The 25,431-nt window shown below is 35.1% G+C and overlaps 1 protein-coding gene across 2 annotated transcripts; it reads right to left on the bottom strand.

Annotated features, from left to right (window-relative positions):
• Positions 1-3,492: 3,492 nt before the first annotated feature.
• On the bottom strand, positions 3,493-5,328 carry LOC127076749 (UPF0481 protein At3g47200). Of its 2 annotated transcripts, none has more exons than XM_051018518.1 (2): positions 5,084-5,328; positions 3,493-4,967 (listed from the first exon to the last, which is right to left on the bottom strand). In XM_051018518.1, the coding sequence occupies exon 2, from the start codon at positions 4,933-4,935 to the stop codon at positions 3,589-3,591; it is 1,347 nt and encodes a 448-aa protein (XP_050874475.1). In that variant the 5' UTR covers positions 4,936-4,967; positions 5,084-5,328; the 3' UTR covers positions 3,493-3,588. The 2 variants fall into 2 exon arrangements, with proteins under 2 accessions (XP_050874475.1, XP_050874476.1); XM_051018519.1 differs by having other exon boundaries at positions 5,153-5,328.
• Positions 5,329-25,431: the final 20,103 nt, after the last annotated feature.

The following is a 25,431-nucleotide window of genomic DNA, read 5'->3' as shown; positions in this document are numbered from 1 at the left end:
GAATTCTGATAGAGGGTCCCTTATTAATTATGTCAGCTTCAGGATCAGCTTGAGTGAGTTCACTCTCATTACTTTTGTCTGGGAAATCAGCTGGGGCATTATTTAGAGATGTCTCAACATTGTCTGTGACATTAGTTTGATGATCAACATCCACAACATTGATAGATTCCATCATTACTTTAGTTCTGGAATTAAAGACTCTACATGCTCTGCTGTTTGTTGAGTAGCCCAGAAATATTCCTTCATCACTCTTTACGTTTGGGATTCCTCTGACAGCTTCAACAGATATAATCCTCTTCATTCCTTTAAGATGCAGATGGCCCAATTTTTGATGCCATAACTTCACTTCTTCTTCTTTGGCTAGAGTACACATTGATGAATAACCCGTTTCTTGAGAACTCCACATATAGAAGTTGTCCTTAGACCTGACTCCTTTCATGATCACTTCATTTTCTTTATTAGTAATCAGACATTCAGTTTTTGTGAAGTTTACATTTAGTCCTTGGTCACATAGTTGACTAGTGCTGATTACGTTTGCAGTCAGTCCTTGAACAAGTAGCACATTGTCAAGGTTAGGGACTCCAGGGCAGTTTAGCTTTCCAATCCCCTTGATTTCACCCTTTTCTCCATCACCAAAGGTTACATAGCTAGTGGCATGAGGATGAAGGTCAGTTAGCAGGTTTTTGCTTCCAGTCATGTGTTTGGAGCATCCACTGTCAAAATACCAGTCTTCATTGGCTGAGACTCTGAAGGAAGTGTGAGCTATCAGGTTAGTAGTACCAGTCCTAGGAACCCATTATTTTCTGTTGACAGGGATGTGGTGTTTGAGTCTAAGTTGATGATGAGAAGGACTAGGATAGCCATACAACTTAAAGCAGAATGGTTTTATGTGGCCAAATTTTCCACAATAATCACATCTCCATCTTTGGTGTTTTCCTTTATGATGTTGTGACACATGATGTGACATCTTTGGTTTGCTATCAGTGTGACTACACTCAGGTTTGGATTCATTGAACCCAAGGCCAGACTTTCAACTTTGGTGTTTTCCTTTATGTTGTCTTTCCTTATGATGTTGTGACACATGGTGTGACATCTTTGGTTTGCTACCAGTGTGACTACACTCAGGTTTAGATTCATTGAACCCAAGGCCAAACTTGTCTCCTGCCATTTTTCCAGTCTGGAGAATTTCGTCTAAGGTGTCAGATCCATTGTTTAGCATTCTGACATACTTTGTCATCTCATCTAGTTTGGAGTTCAAGAACACTACTTCAGTCTTCAACTTAGATATGGTTTCCAAGTGTTCTGTCTTCTCATCCTTCAGTTGTGCTATCAATTTCTTCTGACTTTCCACTTGTTGACACATTTCTTCACTTCTATGACACAACTTTCTGTAGGTAGTGGCTAACTCATCAAAGGTTACTTCATCATCACTTGAGTCTTCATCAGAACCCCATCTTCCAGTCAAGGCAGTCACAAGATTTGCAGACTCTTCTTCTGTTTCACTTTCATCAGACAAAGTAGCAGCAAGACTCTTCTTTTGTTTCTTGAGGTAGGACCCATCATATTCATGGCACTGAACTCCTTTTCCTTGTTTGGACTTTTCATCAGACCTTGTTCTTCTTCCAGCATCATTGGACCTACTGATGTTAGATGAGATGTTCTTGACATTAGACTTAGACCTCACATCCATCTTTTTCAGAAGTTTGTTGAACTGTCTCCCCAGGAATGCTACATCATTTACCAGATCTTCATCAGTATCTTGACCACTTTCTTCCTCTTTCTCTTCAGTGTTTGACATGAAGGCTATGCTTTTGACTTTCTTTTCAGATCCATCACACATTGTCAACTCAAATGTTTGGAGGGATCCAATTAGCTCATCCACTCTCATATTGCAAATGTCTTGAGATTCTTCTATGGTTGTCACTTTCATGGCAAATCTCTTGGGAAGTGACCTGAGTATTTTCCTCACTAGTTTTTCATCTGACATCTTCTCACCCAGGGCTCCTGAGGCATTAGCAATTTCAAGGATATTCATATGAAAGTCATGAATATTTTCATCTTCTTTCATCCTCAAATTTTCAAACTTGGTAGTGAGCAGCTGTAATCTAGACATCTTCACTCTAGAGGTGCCTTCATGAGTGGTTTTGAGAATATTCCAAGCATCTTTAGCCACCTCACAGTTGTTCACCAATCTGAAGATGTTCTTATCAACCCCATTGAATATAGCATTCAATGCTTTAGAGTTTTCAAGGGCTAGTTCATCCTCCTCCTTGGTTCATTGTTCCTCAGCCTTCTTATCAGTTGTAACTTCTCCTTCCTTAGTAATAATTGGATGTTCCAAGCCTGTTAGAACAACCTTCCAAGCCTTTTTATCCAAAGATTTCAAGAAGGCTACCATTCGAGATTTCCAGTAGTCATAGATAGATCCATCCAGAATTGGTGGTCTATGAACAGATGCTTCGTTTCTATCCATAGTACCAGAAAGTAATGTCCCTAGATCTCACCCAGAACCAGAGCAGGATGTCTGCTCTGATACCAATTGAAATTCTGATATCAGATATGAGATGTCGAAGGTAATGTCACGACACTAATATCTGAACAATATAAACAGGATAAAAGATAAAGAACAGTAATACAAGTGACACAAGCAATTGTTAACTCAGTTCGGTGCAAACTCACCTACGTCTGGGGGCTACCAAGCCAGGAAGGAAATCCACTAAACAAAATTAGTTCAAAGACTCTCAGTAAACAACTTCAAGTTACAGTCTTTTCACCTAATCTCTACCCGTGTGACTTCTATCTAAGAACTCTTAGATATGAGATCCTACTCACTCCCCCTCAATCACAACAATGATGTAAAAACCAATATTACAATGAAAAGAAGACACTCTTCAAGAACACATACTTGATCTTGCTTAAAAGCTTCAACCAAGTAAACACACACTCATGCTTCAAAGCTTAGAGTGGACAAATTACAACTCAAAAGTCAGCCTAATTCAATCATCTATGGATGAATAAATGGCTCACAATACACACGACACAAGACTGAAACCCTTACTCTCTCTCAATATTTCGTTCGTTATTTCTTGTGTGTTAAAACCAAGTTTTCCATGCCCTTTATATAGAAGTGTTTGGCGGGCTTGGACATCATAAAACCCTAAAACTATTTTCCATTCGTATCTTCTTATGACAACTGATTATATCTTGTTGAAAAATAAGTCAATCTGGTTGTAATTACTGATTGAATGGCGCGTTCAATCATCTCATCACTCACACATAGATTGACATAAAAAGTGTAATCACACAATACATAATATTCAGACTGAATGTTCTGTATACAGATGTCTTGACATCGGGTCTGACATCTCAGTAAAATCCTGCACAACCACATTTTAAACACCCTGCAGGAACATGTTATCTCATGTCAAGACAACACTTGTGACAACTTTAGGTTTTACCAAAATTGATACTAACACATCGAACCAACAAATATGATCCATATACCACACCATACCATACCATTCACTTCCAGTAACTAATCCTAAACAGTTTTAAACATCTATTACAACAAATTCTAACAAAATCACTTCAGTATTTAGGACTAAACACACCAATAACTTTAAGAAAATTAACAAAAGCAAACAAGAAAATAGAAACTCCAACAACAGTTGAGCTAAGTCTCCAAGGATCACGAAAATAAACAGATCTCAACATTCCCATATAATGTTTCCAAACATTATTATAATGTTCATTCAGTTCCTTCACCATTTCACCATAACAATTTGATGTCACCACAACATGCCTGCAAAGACAATTAACCAAAGTCGCCAATTCCGCGTGACTCCCCAGTTCATGACTAACAATTTCCGTGTCAACCAACAACTCAACATCTTCGTGCGTATGAATCAACGAATCAATCAACGAAACATAGTTGCACACGAAAGGTTGGTTCGAATAATGACATTGTTCCAACGCGATCAGGTTCCTAAGAACACATTCCGTCGATTGATCCACTTTCAAATGCGGGATTCGTAACTTAGATTCCACAAATCTGAAACAGGGTAAACAACCTAAGCACAAAAACCAGTTCAAGATTGGTGTTTTCTTAAACTTTATGTCGCAATAGCTTCGACCTTGAACTTTCTCAAAGCTAATTCCTGCTTCATTCAACTTTGTCGCGGTCCTAAGTACATACTCCGATGAAAATTTCGTGAAATTTTCCGATTGATTCACGCCCTTTTCTTGAATCTTTCTCGGAAGATAACTATATCGAATCAAATCAGTGAAATGCTTGCAAGATTCACACTTCCGAATCATCTCATCTTTTAAACTTTTTTTCTGAGGATAATAATCTTCAAAGTAATTAAAAGCAAGTTCAATAAAACTAACACAATTTCCACCCAAAACCCTTTTGTGTAATTCCTCCAAAACAAACATAGGAATCTGATTTTCAAGCAACAACAAATCCCTCTGTGTGATTCTATAAATCCATGAAGTCATAAACATGAAATCATTCTTCTGTTCAGATTCATTACTTTTTCTCAAAAACAACTCCATAATGAAAACCGAATCTAACAAAATCATTTCCACAAACTTATCCAAAACACAAACATCATGCTTAGAGTAACATTTAGCAATATTCTCTTTAGTTTCTTCAAGAAAACCCTTATAGTGAACCAAAGCTAAACCTTGTTTGTTTGATAAACGTTTCCAAAACGCATGAAAGTACCTTTGTTTCTGTTTCTCTTGATTTAGCTCAGGATTGTGGCTATGAAAAGGACCTATTGAGATGAACTTTGGAGTAAAAGCTTCTTCATTCAACTTCAGAAGATGGTTAGGAACCTTGTAAATGCAACATTGTTCATGTAACATAGGTTCAATCATTTCTGGAATGTTAACTATGTGATGAATCTGTGTTTCTGTCTCAGAACCCATTGAAACACAATTTTCTCTCTTTTTTTTTTAACCTAAAAAAGTAACATAAAAAAAATAAATGAGCAAGATTTAACAAAAATAACATAAAACTAAAAATTTGAGGATGAAATATTGTTCAATAATCTAAAACTAAATAAGTGGAACTTACAATTACAAGGATTGAAAGAAACTGAAAACAAAAGAGTAACAAGAGTTGTTGGTAGCAATGAATAATTACCTAGAATGGTTTTAAGGTTTTGAAAGGAACCAAACCAAACTCTTAGTGTTAGAATAAATAGGTTGCATTGATATTTGTGTAATGTGTTTTGAATGAGTTTTGATTTTTGATTCTCTTTCTGTCTGTTTGTGCTCTGATCATGCACGTGCTCTGCATTGTTCTTGTAGTACTTTTTATTTATTACGGATTTGAAAACTGGATTCAACAAGTTTGTGGAATTTTTTTTTTAAATATCCAAAATTTTAAAAAAAATTTCAAAATTAATCATTTTTTCAAAAAAATTACACAAATGGACAAAATTTGCCCTAATTGTGTACATAGGCGCCACCCTAGTTGGCGCCTACCCTTAATGGGTAGGGCAAGTCGCCACTAGGAGTGGCGCCTATGCCCAATCCCTTTTTTTTTTTTTTTTTTTTTTTTTTTTTTAAATGTTTTATTAATTTTTTTTTTAATTTTTTTTTTTTAATTTTTTTTTTTAAATATTAGATATTTGATAAATATATTTTTTTTATAAATTATATTAATTTATATTAACACTTATATATAAATAAAATTATTACAAGATATATATATATTAATTTATATATATATTAATTTATATATATATATATATTAATTTAATTTATAAACAATTAATATTATAACATTTAATTAATATATATAAATATTTATTTACAAGATATATATATATATATATATATATATATATATATATATATATATATATATATATATATATATATATATATATATATATATATATATATATATATATATATATATATATATATATATATATATATATATATATATATATATATATGTATTAATTTATATATATTAATTTAATTTATAAGTAAATAATATTATTTATAAATTTTTGGGAGAATTAGGGTTATTCATGTTAAGGTTAATGTATCAATTATAATTAGGGTATATTGATCGGTTATAATCCGAGTTTGGTAGTTATGACCTAATTGAAACCCTAATTAATCAAGTGCGACACTAATTAGGGTTAGGTAGACTGGTGTACAACCCAGATCTTTTCCTATAAATAAAGTGTTATTTCCTTGCATTTTCTTCACCACTGTTTCCTACCACCTTCTGTATCAAGTTGAGTTCATGGCATCCCCAAGACCGTCGTCATGGCAGCGAACATCATCAAGGCGCCCGGATCCTGAACCAGTAATCTTAAAAAGGGATGGGCATGTTATTTTCTCGCCTTTGAAACCCCCAATGGAGATGAAATTTTGGAACATCCGTTCGTTGGATCAACTAAAAAGGTCCTTGATGTCTTGGTTAGAGGGAGATTACCAACCTGGTGAAGTCATCAGAAGGATTCAGAGGCTTAGAACAAGGTTCTCATTTGAAACTGGAGAAACGATACGTTGGTGGGTTGAAGTTGAAAGCGACATTGATTGCATCCAAATGATGCATGGATCAGACGACATAGTGTTAACTGTTGTAATTTCTTAGATTTTAATGGTTGTTTGTCATGTTGTTGTTGTATTTGTTATTGTTCTAGTACTTGTTCTTGTTTTAGTACTTGTTTTTGTTCCAGTATTTGTTTTTGTTTTAGTAATTGGTGTTGTAATGTTAGATGTTTGTGTTTGTTGTTCAAGTGTCATCTTCTATTTGGAATAAAAAGTAAACTTTAATTTAAAATGATTTTGGTACACAGATTTACGAAAGTGAAAACTAAGTTGTGGAACTAGATCCACGATATGGACATTTGTTCTTATTATGCCCTAGTTGTCTACATATGCTACACTTCCTCTGCATTTTCTCTGCGACGTCCATTTCAGTTCTAATGCGCCTGCTATTTGGGCGACCACTTTTATTCCGCCGCATCGATTCGTTGTGCCAAACAATTTCCCCGTCATACTCTGGCCAATACGCCTCCAATGCTACCACCGGAAAGGGATTGTCGTATACATTGAGCAATGTTGCAACTTTGTAGATTGGAGACACTAGCGATAATGCATCGAAGTGGCTGTGTGAACACGCTGCAATGACATGGGAACAAGGCATACGATAGGCCTGAAATTGACCACAGTCGCACCAACGGTCTGGTATTAGGACCCTATACTCTTGTCTGGGCAGCCCTTGGTTGTGGTCAATTGTTTCCTTGACACTAAAAGTGTGGCCATGGCGGTCGAATTCCGTAACCCGATGGCTGCTGGCTTTGGCAGATTCCTGCCTCATAAACTTCATGCAGGCATCACTATATACCTGACTCGTCTGCAACACTTCATTCCAGCGCCTGCCTCTTGTTACGAACAACGTTGCCATCCGAAAATACGTCGCACTCACCAATGCGGTTACCGGGAGGTTACGTATCCCCTTAAAGACGCCGTTCATTGATTCCACAAGATTTGTTGTCATGTGGCCCCACCTCACCCCATCGTCATATGATCTAGTCCACTTCGCTCGGTCGATATTATCGATCCACCTCCCTGCATCAGAATTTGCCAACACTATTTCCCGGCGATAGTATTGGAATCCAGGTTGGTTTAAGGCATACCCCGCGTTTATCAAATGTTGCTTCAAGAAGTTATCCTTGAACTCCCGCATAAAATTTTGGGCAATATGCCTGATGCAGTAAACATGGGTAGACGGGGGGTCATGCCAACCATTTGCTGGATTATTGTATGCACTGTCTATTGAAGCGTGCCTGTCAGAAATCACGCAGATGCCAGCTTGTGGAGTCACGTGCGTTCGAAGATTCTTAAGGAAGAAACTCCATGCAGCAGCCGTTTCTCCTTCCACCAATGCAAAGGCTATTGGGAAAATATTTGAATTGCCATCTTGTGCGACCGCCATCAGTAACGATCCTTTGTATTTCCCATACAGCCAAGTTCCATCGACTTGAACAAGTGGTTTGCAGAATGTGAACCCGATGATGCAGGGACGGAATGCCCAGAAAAGTCTGTGGAAAATTCCATTACCTTCTAGACGAGTTCCGTCAGGTGATTGTGCAGGCAAGGTCTCCATTATAGTAACCGTCCCAGGTGAATACAATCGTAGTGCAGCCAGGTAGCGTGGTAGTTGTTTGTATGATTCCTCCCAGTTACCGTACACCAGTTCAATTGCCTTGGTTTTCGCTAACCAAGCCTTTCTGTATGACGGTGTATATTTGAAAACAGCCACACAATGGGAGATAATTGTTTTGACCTTCAGTGACGGGTCAGCCTCAACTAGAGGTAATATGGAATGGCAGATCATGTCATGGCTAAGTTTGCGATGATCCTGTGCCATGTTGGTGTTGACGCAAATGTGAGCTTGAGATATGGACCCTATCACCCACGCATTATGCTTCTTCTTGTACGATGCCATCAACCTATATCCACACTCCGGATTTTTGCATTCAATAACGTATCTTTCCGGATTTGATTTGATAACATCGTAGTCAACACAATTTTTCAAGTGCCAGTTCTTTATTGCTAACAGACACTCTTCCTTGGTCCGAAATTGGTCACCCTTCTTTAAGTCCTCATCAGACCTCATATATGGGTTGTAGAACATATCTGATGAGGGCTCATCCTCGCCCAAGTTAAGTGTTGTGAAGTGCGCAGGAGGTGAGTAGCGTTGCGCTATAGGTATTTGAGGTTGGTCTTCGTCTTCAGAATGACGGTTCACCAAGTCATCAACCACGTCTTCAGCATCATCAACCACATCGTCTTCAACGTGGTGCTCAGCATCTTGTTCGTCATCAATCACAGGATCAATAACCTGTGATTGAATATTCTGAGTTGGTTGAGGTTGTTCCAACACAATGTACAACACTATGTAGTCGTAACCAGAGTACTCATGGTTACGAAGCATGTATTGTGTCTCCATGTCATTTTGAATCAATGACTTATAAAACTTGACAGAGTTGTTTTCTGAAAAAAAAGGTTGTTGATAAAAAATTTGGGACACGGGTTGTCTTAGTTTGGACTCAATCTTCCTTTTCAGATAAGAGAAGTCAGCTCCTCTATTTAGACAAAACCGAGTGCATTCGGTGTTTCTAAATAGGAAGCCAGACATATCACATTCATAAGTCTCACCGTTGACATGAGCTTTGACTTTGTATTGTGAAGAAGATGACATGTTTTGTGAAGACATTGTGAAGGTTTTGTGAAGGTTTTGTGAAGGTTTTGTGAAGGTTTTGTGAAGGTTTTGTGAAGATATTGTCAAGGTTTTGTGAAGATTGCTGTGAAGATATTGTGAATCCCTTTGAAAATGTGTGTGAATATTTATACTGCAAGAATCTTACTGAAGATTGCTGTGAAGATATGTGTGTGAAGATTGCTGTGAAGATATTGTGAATAACTCAGAGATTCCCACGCATGCCTTACACGTGTCACACCCTTGAATGCAACACTCCCACCTAGTCTGTACTAATGCATGCCAACCTATCCACCTATAGCCTGAACCTAGTCTCAGAGATTCCCATGCATGCCTGTTCCCCATCAAGTCTTCACCACCAAGTCTCAGAGATTCCCACGCATGCCTGTTCCCCATCAAGTCTTCACCTATTCTGTCTCAGAGATTCCCACGCATGCCTTACACGTGTCACACCCTTGAATGCAACACTCCCACCTAGTCTGTACTAATGCATGCCAACCTATCCACCTATAGCCTGAACCTAGTCTCAGAGATTCCCATGCATGCCTGTTCCCCATCAAGTCTTCACCACCAAGTCTCAGAGATTCCCACGCATGCCTGTTCCCCATCAAGTCTTCACCTATTCTGTCTCAGAGATTCCCACGCATGCCTTACACGTGTCACACCCTTGAATGCAACACTCCCACCTAGTCTGTACTAATGCATGCCAACCTATCCACCTATAGCCTGAACCTAGTCTCAGAGATTCCCATGCATGCCTGTTCCCCATCAAGTCTTCACCACCAAGTCTCAGAGATTCCCACGCATGCCTGTTCCCCATCAAGTCTTCACCTATTCTGTCTCAGAGATTCCCACGCATGCCTTACACGTGTCACACCCTTGAATGCAACACTCCCACCTAGTCTGTACTAATGCATGCCAACCTATCCACCTATAGCCTGAACCTAGTCTCAGAGATTCCCATGCATGCCTGTTCCCCATCAAGTCTTCACCACCAAGTCTCAGAGATTCCCACGCATGCCTGTTCCCCATCAAGTCTTCACCTATTCTGTCTCAGAGATTCCCACGCATGCCTTACACGTGTCACACCCTTGAATGCAACACTCCCACCTAGTCTGTACTAATGCATGCCAACCTATCCACCTATAGCCTGAACCTAGTCTCAGAGATTCCCATGCATGCCTGTTCCCCATCAAGTCTTCACCACCAAGTCTCAGAGATTCCCACGCATGCCTGTTCCCCATCAAGTCTTCACCTATTCTGTCTCAGAGATTCCCACGCATGCCTTACACGTGTCACACCCTTGAATGCAACACTCCCACCTAGTCTGTACTAATGCATGCCAACCCTGCCACCTAGTCTGCACCTATTCTGCAAGATTCCCATGCATGCCTTCCACTTGTCACACCTTTGCATCATCAGATTCCACCAAGTCTTCCCCAAGACAAGACAACTCCCACCTAGTCTGCACCTATGCATGCCAACACTGCCACCTAGTCTGCACCTATTCTGCAAGATTCCCACGCATGCCTTACACTTGTCACACCTTTGCATCATCAGATTCCACCAAGTCTTCCCCAAGACAAGACAACTCCCACCTAGTCTGCACCTATGCATGCAAGATTCCCACGCATGCTTTACACTTGTCACGTTTCTGCATCATCAGATTCCACCAATGCATGCCAACACTACCACGCATGCCTTACACTTGTCACATTTTTGCATATTCAGTCTACTTGAAAACGAGTATAAATAGAGGGTCATTCTTGCAAGTTTTCATCAACCACTAACACTTTTATTCAGAGAACTCAGGCGAAACTTCTCATCCACCAAGCTTCTTCCTACATTGCAGTCATGTCGCTTCTTACCATGGGCCAAGAACACAGAGGAACTAGGGCAAACATTGCCTCATTCGTAAGTTATTCTTGAACATTGCCTCTTTCGTATGTTTGTAATTAGTTTTTTAAAAGTCCAATATAATGATTTTTTATATTGTTTGTTTTTAAAGGATCCCAAGAAATTTCGTCAACGTTCACACCCAATGCCTTATCCAGACCCATGGTGCGTACCTTACATAGAGCGTGCGGGTTTCGGTCATGTAATGCATGTCGTAAATGCCACCATTGATGCCAAATTCATTTTGGCTCTGTGTGAACGTTGGAGACCTGAGACACACACCTTTCACCTACCAACTGGTGAATGTACCGTCACATTAGAGGACGTGTACATGCTTTTAGGTCTTAGAATAGATGGTAAGCCTGTGACCGGAAATGTTCAACAGCCTAACCAAATATGTGTTGAAATGTTGGGGGTAGATCTGGTCGAGGGTGAGGGGTCTGCCAAAGCAAGGGGTCAGGGTATTAAATTATCTAGCCTACAATTGTACCACGACTCCATAACTTTGACTGAGGAATCCTCCGAACAAGAAAAAGTCATAAAAACCCGGGTTTACATTATGCTATTGTTTGGGAACTTGCTATTTCCCGAAGGGACGGGAAATAGCATAAATTTTACGTACTTGAGTTTGCTCGGGGACATTGATAGAATAAGCACATATAGTTGGGGTTCTGCAGTATTAGCATTCCTATATAGCTCTTTGTGTAAAAATGCACAAAATGAGCACTGTACATTTTCTGGATGTGCTTTTTTGCTTCAAACATGGGGGTGGTGGAGATTGCCGAGGCTAGCCCCAGAAAATCCTAATGACTACTCCTTCCCCTACGCAACTAGGTAAATTTATGATCTTATTTCATTTTGTATATTTATTCTATAAATATTTGTAACTAATATTATTTATCTTTTTTTGTTTAGGTTCATTACAACCGGACTGGATTACAGTCTTACCCCCAAAAATAAAATTATATTTTATCGTCAACTGTTGGATCGTCTCCGAGCACAGGATGTATTACCACTAAATCACTCAACTTCTAACTGATTTATTAATGTCATGCATTCTCGATAAATAACATATTTACTTTTTTCTTTGCAGTTTATTTGGAGGCCATATTTGGGATTGGAACATCAACCAAACCCCGAAGATGCAGCTGTTTGGACAGCAAAAACGGCCATAATGCGGTTCACCACTGTGGAGATGCACCAAAGTGACCGTGTCAAGCTTCAATTCGGAATGCATCAAGACATCCCAGGCCCCCCAATGTCCATGGAACCTTGGCATCTGAAAAAAGTGAGCCACCAGTGGTATGCCCAAAATTGGAAGGAATTTGCTAAGGAGTTTCGAAAAATGTGGAAAGACCGTGCCCACTATGTTCTACAATTTCCGGTGGCGCCCAACGAAATGAAGCCGACAAGGGAATATGTGGAATGGTATAGAGCAAATACCAATCCAGAAATGATTGTGTCTGACCCGTTCTATTTGGACGATCCCCGGATGCAACAGCCATATTTCCAACAACAACAACCACCACAGTATTCCCAACAACAACAACCACCACCTTATTACCAACAACAACCACCACAACCATTTTACCAACAACAACCACCACCACCTTATTACCAACAACAACCACCACCACCATATTACCAACAACAACAACCACAACACATGTCCACCCCCCAACCAAATCAACAATACATACCACAAACTCAATCCCAATACCATGAAGACTACCAACAACAAACTCAACATTCCCACCACCATCAACAGTCCCAACACCTACCACAATATCAATCCCCCTACTTCCACCAATCCCAACAATTCCAACACGGCAATTTCCCAAGCTCTTCCAGTCCTCCACCTAGCCCCGACACGGGTATACAAGAGGACTACCAACAGGACTACTACACACCACAACAAACATTGCACTTTGGCCAACCCGATTCAACCCTAAACTACCAAAGACCACAATTCGAGGGTGCACCCAGCAGTAGTCAGTTTGTCCCACCGAGACAAAGCTTCGAGGGCGCAGAGGGGACCCGTCTTTCCTACAGCACTGAAGGGACTTCGACCGAACCACAACGGCAAGCGGCAAGGGGGCGCGTTAGGGCAAGGGGTGGTAATAGGGAAGCACCACCACACGTGAACCGTCTAGGCGAGTAACTAGACCTCCCCCGTGCGGATCGTACAAGGGACCGCATCATATGTGATTAATCATATCTTTGTAATATTTGCCTTGTCTATTATTTAAATAAAAATATTTTCTGTTTATTATCTTTATATCTTTATCTTTATCTTTAAAAATATTGTCTATCATATCTTTATACATATATAAATTAATTTTTTTTCCAAAAATTTACAAATAATATTAATTACTTATAAATTATATTAATATATATATATATATAAATTAATATATATATATAAATTAATATATATATATATATATATATATATAAATAAAAAAATTTAGACAAAATATATGTGTGAACATAAATTAATATACTTAATAAAAAACATAAATTTATAAATAAAAAAAAATTAAAAAAAAAAAAAAACATTAAAAAAAAAAAAAAAAAAAAAAAAATGGATTGGGCATAGGCGCCACCCCTAGTGGCGACTTGCCCTCCCCATTAAGGGTAGGCGCCAACTAGGGTGGCGCCTAAGGGTAAAAAATGGCCAAATTTTGGCCATTTGTGTAATTATTTTGAAAAATTGGATATTTTTGAAATTTTTTTGAAATTTTTGGATATTAAAAAAAAAAATTCCAAGTTTGTGAGTTCTTATTTTTTATTTAAAAGAAAAGCTTTTGTTTTAGAGCTTGGTCGTGCGAGAATTTATTTGATATTTAAAAATTCAAAAATTTATATTATTTTTAAGAATAAAATAATATATTCATAGAAAGAGATAGTAATTACAAGAAGTGCAAATTAAAGTATTAAAAAAATAATAATAAAGTATAAATCAAAACTTAAAAGGCAAATCCGGTGGATTGAATCACTCATAGTTTAAGACATCAATCTTTTCTAGAAGGTAACATTATATTCTGTAGGATAAACATAGAGAAGAAGACAAAAAAAAAATATATTGTGTATTCTTGCAATTTGAAAGATTTTTAAGATAGGATAATGCTGGCTTATGTTAAGAACATAAATTAAAAAATTTATTTATATTAAAATAATTAATTTTATGTCATTATTAAAATTCTTATATAATTTTTAATATAATATTTTTTATTTAATTTTTAACTTGTGCATATACGATATAAATTAATATTATTCTTTAAGATATTTAAAAAATGGATTGAGAAATATTTCTTTAATACATTGGGTTTGTGTGAGTTTTGGAATTTTTAGAAACACTTGGTAAAAGATAGATTTTGATCTTAGAAGGTTGAAAGATCATTTTCTTATATTTTATTTGTAATATTTTATAATAAATTTTTTAAGTATATGAAATTAAAGAGTTGTTATGTTCCCATTTTAGATTGATTTGGTATAATTAAGTAAACAAATATTTATCTTCTTCTTGTTTGTCTGTTCTGGATTTGCTTATATTTATTGTGAATTTGTTTATAGTGTTTATTGAAGTAGTAATAAGTTGAATATATAGTATATGTAGTTTAAGGAATAAGGTAGGGGAGTATGTGATGTATTCTATTATTAGCAAAAGTACGAGAGTTACTAAATAACTCTAACTAACTTCTCAAATGTGTAACAAACTCTTAAATAGTTCATATATATATATATATATATATATATATATATATATATATATATATATATATATATATATATATATATATATATATATATATATATATATATATATATATATATATATATATATATATATATATATATATATATATATATATATATATATATATATTCGCCATGCAAGCTCCTTAACAATTAACATAATGAAAATAGTTTAAAGATTAAGATGACTTTTCTCTTCCCTATTATGATATCAATCGCCTAATAGATCTTTTCTTTCGCAAATTCAATCATCTTCATCCTTGATCCTCATTTATGCAACTTCTTATGCAACTTCTTGTTGCATTACACTCGTGTGTGTGGTCTAAATGTTATCGTTTTCAAGATTCAGAGAAGTTTCTCATTCGTTGCAGAATTTTTCATCAAATCAAGCTTCAAATAAGCTTTCATGGTGGATCAAGAAAGCAATGTGGAAGATATACACAATATGGTTAGATCTTCACAAGTTCTAGCATCAACAATGGTGCACTCAAGCTCTGGTAATACGTTTACACTGAAGCTCTCAATCAAACTTCAAGAGAACAATTTTCTCATATGGAATCGACAGGCAGAAAGTGTGATATTATTGCACAAATTGCATAAGGTTGTGGTGAATCAACAAATTCCAGTCATGTTCAAAATTGATCGTGATCACTTGTCTAACATTGTTTCTAAAGAATATGAAACGTGGATAGTTCAGGATCAAGCGCTTTTCACATGGTTACTATCAATGATTTTTGAAGTTGTGTTACCTGAAGTCCTATCTTGCAAACATGCATATGAAATGTTGGACAAAGTGTACAAGCATTTTCGGGCTCAAATAAAGGCCAAAGTTTATCAATTATGTGTTGAACTAAGAATGATCATGAAAAGTAAAAAGAACATATCTTAGTATGTACTTTCAATTAGAGGTATTGTTGATTCATTGCTTGTAATTGGCGATCCAATTTCTGAAAGAGATAAAGTTGATGTGATTCTTCAAGGTTTACTAGAGGAATACAATCCATTTATTATGATGATCTATCTCAAAGTTGAGTCTACAAATATCTATGAAGTTGAGGCCTTACTCTATGTACAAGAGGCTCAAATGAACAAGTATCATTAACAACTCACAACTCCAAGTGCTACAGCTAACATAACAAATGATATGCATAACACCTTTTCTTCCAAAACTAGAACTGGTAAGGAGAACTTTCAGAACGAAAGAGGTTATGGTCGTGGTTTCAAAGGCAGAGGTCGTGTCAGGCTAACAAATGGCTCAGGAAATATGCCTACATGTTAATTATGCAATAAGTAAGGGCATGTTGTCACAGAGTGTTCACACATATTTGATGATTACTTTGTACCTGAACCAAGCAAACTTCATACTCAAGAAAACACTCAAACTACTAATGGTCAATTTCAATCAAGTCAGTCAGGTCATATTGATAATTCCACACAAAGCACTGCACTTTTGGCTCATCAAGACATGCTTCAAAATCCACAAGGTCTAGAATCTCATGTCTGGTTTGCAGACTCAGGTGCATCACATCATATCACTTTTCCTAGTTCTAATTTATAGTATATTTATTCTAGTGTCTTTCCTATTGAAGTTCTTATCGGTAATGGTCATAACTTAGTAGTAAAATCTATAGGTTCTTCTTGCTTGAACTCAATATGCATGCCTAACTCTAATTTCATATTGAAAAATATCGTATATGTGCCTAGCATCACAAGAAATCTCTTATATGTGTCCAAATTCGCTAAAGATGACAAAGTTTAATTTGAGTTCTATGTTAACAATGTTTTGTGAAATTATAGGCATCTAACTTGGTTGTGCTTGAAGCGTTTCTTAATGATTGTAGCTTATACTACTTCAACAAATTCAATCATGTTGAGTCATACAGTTTACTTTCTAATAAGTCCCATATATTTTACCTTGTTGTAAACAATACTACTGTCAATGCTAATACTAGAGATAATGTCAATATTTGGCATCATAGATTAGGCCATACAAACTCTAAGGCAGTGCAGCAAATCCTTAGTTTGTTTAACATTCCATTCAATAATAAAAAGTCTGATTTGGTTTTACATGCTTGTTGTCTAGGTAAGTCTCATAAGTTGCATGCACCTCCAACTCATAATACATATAACATTACTTTTGAACTGGTTCACACTGATCTTTAGGCTCCTTTTATAGGTGGCTACTCATATTACATATCATTTGTTAATGCTTGTAGAAGGTATATTTGAATCTATATTTTGAAAGAGAAAAGTGATGCTCTCAATGCATTTAAATCGTTTCATTGATATGTCAAGACTCAGTTCAATGCAAATGTCTAGGTTATTCAATCAGATTTTGGATGAGAGTCTAGGACATTTACATGGTTTCTAAATGAGTTGGGTATAAAACACTTTCTTACATGTCCATACAGTCCTCATTAGAATGGAACATTTGAAAGGAAACATATGCAAATTGTTGAAACGATCTTGATTCTTCTTACACATGCTTCTTTGCCAATGAACTTGTGGGATCATAGTTTTCAAAATCTAAAGTTTGCTTTAGATGCTCTTTGTGAGGCATGTCAGAAAGGTATGTTAGAAAGGTATGCCCCTTCCAAATCTGAAGTTTGTTTTAGATGCTCTTTGTGAGGCATGTCAGAAAGGAAAGTTTTCAAAAACTTCTTTCAAAGCCAAATATGTTGTTTCAACCTTTTGGCCTTTGGAGCTTTTACACATTAACGTGTTTGGGCTTGTGAAAACAACCTCTGTCAATGGGAAAAAGTATGGTTTAGTCATTGTTGATGACTACAGCATGTGGGCACTGGTCAAGTTTCTTAAACACAAGGATGAGTCACATGTTGTGTTTGCGACCTTTTGCTCCTAAGTACAAAATGAAAAGGACTTTAAAATTGTTAAAGTCAAAAGTAATCATGGTGGGGAATTTGAAAATAAAGACTTTGAAATTTTTTTGATGATCATGGAATTTCACATTATTTCTCTTACCCTAGAACTCCTCAACAAAATGGAATTGTAGAGAGAAAGAATATAACATTGCAAGAAATGACTAGAACCATGATCAATGAAACAAATGTTGCAAAGTACTTATGGTAGAAACAGTTAACACAACATGTTACATTCATAACAGGATCTCTATAAGACCTATTCTGAGTAAGACTCCTTATGAGTTATGGAGAAATAGAAAATCCAACATTTCATATTTTTATCCTTTTGGGTGTTCTTGGTTTATTCTGAACACTAAAGAGAACTTAAACAAGTTTGATTCCAAAGCACAAAAATTTATCGTGTTAGGATACTCTTAATGCTAAAAAGGCTACAAATTATATAACACTGAAACAAGAATTGTTGACGAATCAATTCATGTTAAGTTTGATGATAAGATTGACCTTGACAAGTTAAAGCTAGCTAAAAAGTTTGCAGATATAGAGATTAGTTACTCAGATTTTGAAGGCAGGGAATCTGAAGTAAAAGACTCTGAAAACTCTCAACACAAAGCTGCTCATTTTGAATCAGAAGTTGATGCCCCATCAACATCTTTGAGGAAACAATGGCAAAGTTCTTCACATCTTGAGGAACTGATTATGAGAGATAAATCATAACCCGACAGAACTAGATCCTCATTTAAACCTTTTGAAAAAATTATTTTGGGATTGGTGTCTTTAATAGAACCTACTTCCATTGATGAAGCACAACACAGACTGGATTTTGGCTATGCAAGAAGAGTTGAATCAATTCTCCATAAATGATATATGGGATCTCGTGCCCAGACCCAAGGGAATCCATGTTATAAGAACCAAATGGGTCTTCGAAAATAGGCTAAATGAGTAAGGAGAAGTGGTAAGAAACAAAGTCAGACTGGTTTCACAAGGCTATAGTCAACAAGAGGGAATTGACTACACTGAAATCTTTGCACTCGTGGCCATGTTAGAGTCTATTTGTCTCTTAATTTCATTTGTTGTAAATCATAACATCATTCTATATCAGATGGATGTTAAGAGTGCATTTTTGAATAGCTACATTACTGAAGAAGTCTATGTACATCAACCTCCTGGTTTTGAAAATTATAAAAACCCAAATTTTGTTTACAAACTTGAATCTATGTATGGTCTGAAACAGACTTCTAGAGTATGGTATGAAAGACTAAGCAATTTTCTTTTGAAAAAATATTTTACAAGAGGGAAGGTAGATACAACTCTGATTTTTAAGACATTCAAAAATGATATCTTAGTTGTGCAAATTTATGTTGATGACATTATTTTGGGTTTTGTTAATGCTACTCTTTTAGCTAAAATAAATTTAGATACTAAAATTGGGTGTAGGATTATTTATAGAGACGGAAAACATATTTAACCCTTAAATCTATAAGTCACATTAGTATATTATACTTAATGAAAATATTAATTAGGATACAAACCAAAATATAAATAATGAGATGGAATACATAAATGACCAATGGTAAATGAAACCCTATAAGATAATATGCTAGTGGTAAAGATTTTATATTAAAAAGAAAATATTTTACTGTAATATTTAACTTTCACCAACGGCGCTTATTTATGTAATCCATAAATTGTAAATGAAATTTTATTAGTTAATGTGAAATTGGTAAACATTTATAAAAATATATATATTTTTTGATGTAATATTGACACCAAATACTTATTTGTGTCCTGACATTGTTCATGAAACAAGACAACTTCAACATGACAAAAAATATTTGTAAAATAGGATAAAAAACATTAAAGAAATAAGGCAACAATTTAATGAGGGGTGTTGATAAGGTACCTCTAAAACATGAAACACGACAAGAAAAATGAAGAACAATAGAAAACCTAAGAGTGTAGAAAGTAGTAAACAATCAAGTAAAAAATTGTGTTATCATCGTCAATATAAAAAGTACATGCTGAGATTCAGAAATTAAAGATGCAACAATAACATTAAAAACAAGAAAAAGATGGCAATTTTCATAAATGAGTGGAAATGACCAAGTTACGTTTACCTATAAGTCAATGTTGTAATAAGATATAAGTCAATATTGTAATAAGCTATTTACGCTAAGTGAAAAGATGCTTATGGTAGTTAATAATAATATTTAGATTTTAAAATAAAACAACGTACCTTCAACATATTTGTTGATTCAAAATGTATCACTTTGTCATACTCCAATTTTGTCCCTAACCCGATACAATTTTCATCTGATCCATGACCCTACTGCACATGCATACATTCATTATTTCTATAAAAAAAAATATAAAAAAATTGGGTAACCGATTACCCAGACCAAAAACTGATTTTTTTGGCCATTTTGGGACTGTGTAACCGGTTACCCAAATCAGGGTAACTGATTACACTTGCGCAGACAGCAGAAATAGCTCTATTTTTTACACAGAGAACCCTTTGATTCACCCACTTCAACCCCTTTGCTTCCCCTATAAATAGAGCACTATCCTCACTCATTTTTCAAGCTTGAAAGCCACAAAACCTCTGTCCAAATCACCTTCAAGCTCTCTCTTTTCAACATAAACCCTAACTCACCCAAACCCTTTTTTCTTCTTTGAACAACCCAACCACCATGTAAAAATCCACCATTTTCACACAACAACAACAGTAGCAAACTTCTAACCTTCACTTACATAATCATTCACCATCACCATATAAACATACACCTTCCTTCTCTTCCATTTTCCTACCACAACAACCATAGCCACCATCTTCCAAGCTTTTTGCTTCATTTTCAAACCCAAACACAACAATAACCTAGTTTTGACACCACACTCTTGTTATTATTTTGGACTCAAACTCCTTAACATTTTTTGATTTTGTTTTATGTTTGAAAATGGCTTTTTACTCTTAGGTTGTGTTTTGAGAGAGATTTGAGTCAACTTTGAGACAAGTGGTTTTTGTTGGTTTACACCCTTTTGGAGATTTTTTTTGCTCTTACTACTTTTTATCCACCATTTCCAATCAAACTTTGTTTCTTGTTATCATTTATATTTATTGGTTGATAAGATCTATTAGATTATGGCCATGGTTGTTTAGAGTTGATAAAACCTTCAATGTTTCAAACCTATTAATGATTGATCAATAGATCCTTCATGATACTTTGAGGCATTGATAGGTTGCCTCTATTTCAACCATGTTTGGGTCATTTGATACATAGATGAAACCATTTCCTTTGCATTGTTTCTTGTTATCATTTAATATTTATTATTGACTTGTTGTTACATTTATTTGGTTGATGAGTTCTATTAGATCATGACCATGGTTGTTTAGAGTTGATTAAATCTTCAATACTTCAAACCTATTAATGGTTGATCAATAGATCATTCATGATACTTTGAGGCATTGATTGATTGCCTCTATTTCACCCATATTTGAGTCATTTGATGCATAGATGAAACCATATTCTTTATATTAACTTGCTAATCCATTTGCTTATTGTTATTCTACTAACTACTAACTACTAACATTTATATTATTGCACTTTAATTCATTGCAATTTATTTTATTGTTACTAACCATTAGCTACTAACTTCTAACATTTACATTATTGCACTTAACTTCCTTGCAATTTATTTTATTGTTCATTTGCATTCACTAACCATTATTATTGTGATATTACCATTCTTTATCTTGTGATTTACTTTTATGTCATTACCTTGTAATTTACATTCAAGTACTCATTATCATCATCGTTGTACAAACTCATCATGCATGTTTATTTACTTGTTATTTATTTTATTGTCATCATACATTAAAAATAACAAAAACATGATAAAATGATAAAGACCAAAAATATTCACTCTACTCTTAATCAACTTGGACTTAGAGGATTTCATCTTAGGACCTTTGCTTGGAAGTCTTCCTTTACTCTTTGTGATATTTTGTAAACACTTGGATTTTCATCCGTAACTTACATGCATATTGTAAGAATGGCATCATGGCACCACCTTAGGGGGGCATGTTTGTAAGACCATTATCCTTTGTTTAGCATAGGTCACTTTAGTACACAAAAGGTTTTCTCTTGGGCTACCTTACAATGAGACTCTTTATTTTCTTGTTGGTTATTTTGCATTCACGTTGCATAAGCTAAAATTCATAAGCAATCTTATTTTGAGACCATTTTCATAATACAATTCATATGCACATGTAAATACAAACCTCAGTCAATATCGAGTGCGCCTTTTCCAAATCAATTCAAAACCCCTTGTAAGTCGATCGCTTTTAAAGCATCGTCATCAACCTCACATAGCTTACTCTTGGGCTTTCTTACAATGAGACCTATTCGATTTTTATCGAGTAGAAGAGCAATACACTAAATAAATTCACGTCATTCAAAACACCAATCTAAAACCTCGATCCAACGTCGAGTATTTTCTCTCAAACTCAATTGAAATACCCCAATTAAATCAAAACATTTTTTTTACAACAAGTTGAATGAAAAAGGAGTTGAATTTGAGTTTTCAACTTCACTCCTCAATTGGACGAATACGAGTTCTCTTACTCGGTCAGTCGAACAATTGACATTTTTTCCGCAAATACAACTTAATCAAATCATTTCATAATAAATTATATGAAAAGGGAGATGGTTTTGAGTTTTCAACTCCTCTCCTCAATTGTTTGAATACGAGTTTTCTTACTCAGTTAGCCAAACAATTGTCATTTTTCCGCAAACATACAACCTAATCAAATCACTTTCATAACAAATTATACGAAAAGGGAGATGGTCTTGAGCCTTCGATTCCTCTCCTTAAATGCTTGGATATGAGTTGGTTTACTCAGTCATTCAAGTACTTATCGTTCATTGCTAAAATACTTTAATCCCATACAACCTTATTTTCATAAATACTCAGATGAAACGGAGAGCGGTTTAGAGTCTTCTATTCCCTTTCTCGGTTATTAGGATACGAGTTGTCTTACTCGATTATCCGAGTATTCGTCATCCACCCAAAACACCTTAATTATCATCAAATCCTTTTACAATTAAGGATGAAACAGAAAGCGGTTTAGAGTCTTCTATTCCCTTTCTCGGTTATTAGGATACGAGTTGTCTTACTCGACTATCCGAGTAATCGTCATCCAACCAAAAATATCCCAACACATCAAACCTATCTTTTCTCGCCCTCGTGCGATCATAACCAATCAAAAAAAACACCCAACACATTAATTCAACTTGTCACCTCCGTGTGACCTAAACTCTTCTCAGAAAGAACACTGTTAATCCTTTCTAATGCGCACAACAAACTAGTGCTTAAGCCTCCGTCGAGAGTAGACAAGCCAACATTTAGCCTTTAGGATGCGATCCAAATAGTTCATTAAAAAACACCAACTAATCATAGTCCCCGAACTACGAATGCTCTGATTTCCTTATTATACCATAAGGATACGTAGGTAGAAGATTGATGTATCTTCGCGAGCACACTAATAAAAAACCTCTCATTTTCCCTTTATGAGGTTCCCATCCATTTCTATTTTCAATATATTCATAACCCGAAGAAAACAAACAAACATAAATTAACATTAAAAACGCAAATTGAACTAAAAAGTTTCCCGTTGAGTACAACGGACGTGAGGGGTGCTAATACCTTCCTCTTGCGTAATCCACTCCCGAACCCGAATATAGTTGCGATGACCATTATTCTATTTCCTAAAGGTTTTATCGATATTTTCCTATTCCTTCATTGGGATAAATAAAGTTCGGTGGCGACTCTGTTCGAACGTAATTTTTCCGCGACCATCGTGAGGAATCGTATTTTTCGAGATGCGACACACCTGTTTTAGCTTTATGTATTGTTCTATTAAATTTTTTAAGGTTTTGTTTGGGAGTTTGGAGGGGATGAGAAGGAAAAGCTTTGAATTTTTTTTTTAATATAGAGAACTCTTTAATATTTTTTTGAAAAAAAAAATACCTTGTTTAGAATGATAAAATAGTATTTATCATTGATATATTTTCAATTTTTAAAATAGTATAACAACAAAAATTATATTTGAACAATTTATCTAAACTCTTCAAAATCTTCATCCAATAGAAAATTTGAGTTCCCTCAAATTATAGAGATTTTTGGAGTTATAAATAAAAACAAACCCTCCAAAAATTCTCCCAATCAAAATATTTCTATTCTTTTCACACATCCTTCCTATTTTTCAAAGTCCTCCCATCCTTTTCTCTCCAAACTTCCAAACAAAATCTAAAGAACCAACTATTTCTATACTATGTTCCCCTCTTGTCAAACATATTTTCCATATATGTTATATAAAGCACAAAGGTTTTATGAAGAGAAAAACATAAACATAGTATTGGCACCTAACAACCTCAAATAATTAAGGCATTTGCTATGACAAATTTTGCTATTGGAAACAAAATGCATATTTTAAAAAGGCTACATAAAGTATGTAGGTTTTATGAATATATTAAAAATTATAAACATTTAAACCAAACACTCAGATATTTAACAAAGATACTCAAGAAGATTGTGTATTTAGTTCACTCGCTACATTTTGAAGATCTAAAGTGAAAATCAACTTCAATAAACCAAAATTATTATGGCATCATCAATTAATATATTTACTTATTATTCCAAACATTAACAAATTTACTCGAAAAGTCACACTGGATTACCCCCTCCTCTCAATTATGTCAAATAAGTTATATATATATATATATATATATATATATATATATATATATATATATATATATATATATATATATATATATATATATATATATAGATAGATAGATAGATAGAGAGAGAGAGAGAGAGAGAGAGAGAGAGAGAGAGAGAGAGAGAGAGAGAGAGAGAGAGAGAGAGAGAGAGAGAGAGAGAGAGAGAGAGAGAGAGAGAGAATATTTTGTCAATTATTTTGAAAACTGAAGGATAAACTTATTCAGTGTACATGCTTCGAATCCCATCAACATCCGTTTATGTTTTTATCTCATTAAAAATGACGCCTTCTTGAATAGTTTATTTTTAATCTAAAAGTATGTAACTCTTCACCTCGGTTTTATTTCTAACCAAGGTGAAGATGTTTTTATGATATATATATATATATATATATATATATATATATATATATATATATATATATATATATATATATATATATATATATATATATATATATATATAGCTTTAGCTTGTAGCATCCAGTTTTATTTGTCTAAACAACACAAATAGAATCCTAATGAAGAGCCCTAAATAATGAGAGTCATAAACACATATCATCTTCAATACGAAGATGTTATGTGTTTAGTGCTCTCGTTTCTTCTTCAGAGATCCAAATTATTTTCTTTTACTTCTTCTTCAGAGATTTGATACATCAAACATCACTACTCATATTGTTCTTATTGTTGTTGTTGTTTTTGTTGTGGTTGGTGTTGTTGTTGAGATTCGAAATCCTAGAGGTTTTATCTTGTTGTTTAAACAGATTTATATTATAAGTTTATTGACATTATTGTTGTTGTTATTGTTGAGACCCGTCATTGAGACCCTAAATCCTAAAGGTTTAATATTGTC

The sequence above is a fragment of the Lathyrus oleraceus genome, chromosome 4 (genome assembly GCF_024323335.1).
Source record: "Lathyrus oleraceus cultivar Zhongwan6 chromosome 4, CAAS_Psat_ZW6_1.0, whole genome shotgun sequence".
NCBI classification, from domain to species: Eukaryota; Viridiplantae; Streptophyta; class Magnoliopsida; order Fabales; family Fabaceae; genus Lathyrus; species Lathyrus oleraceus.
The sequence above is the reverse complement of the archived record's forward strand: the minus strand, read 5'-3'. Positions and strand labels throughout refer to the sequence as shown.

Bases quoted from the DNA above. Each gene is read 5' to 3' on its own strand.
- LOC127076749 (XM_051018518.1), bottom strand. From the start codon at position 4,935: ATGGGTTCTGAGACAGAAACACAGATTCATCACATAGTTAACATTCCA.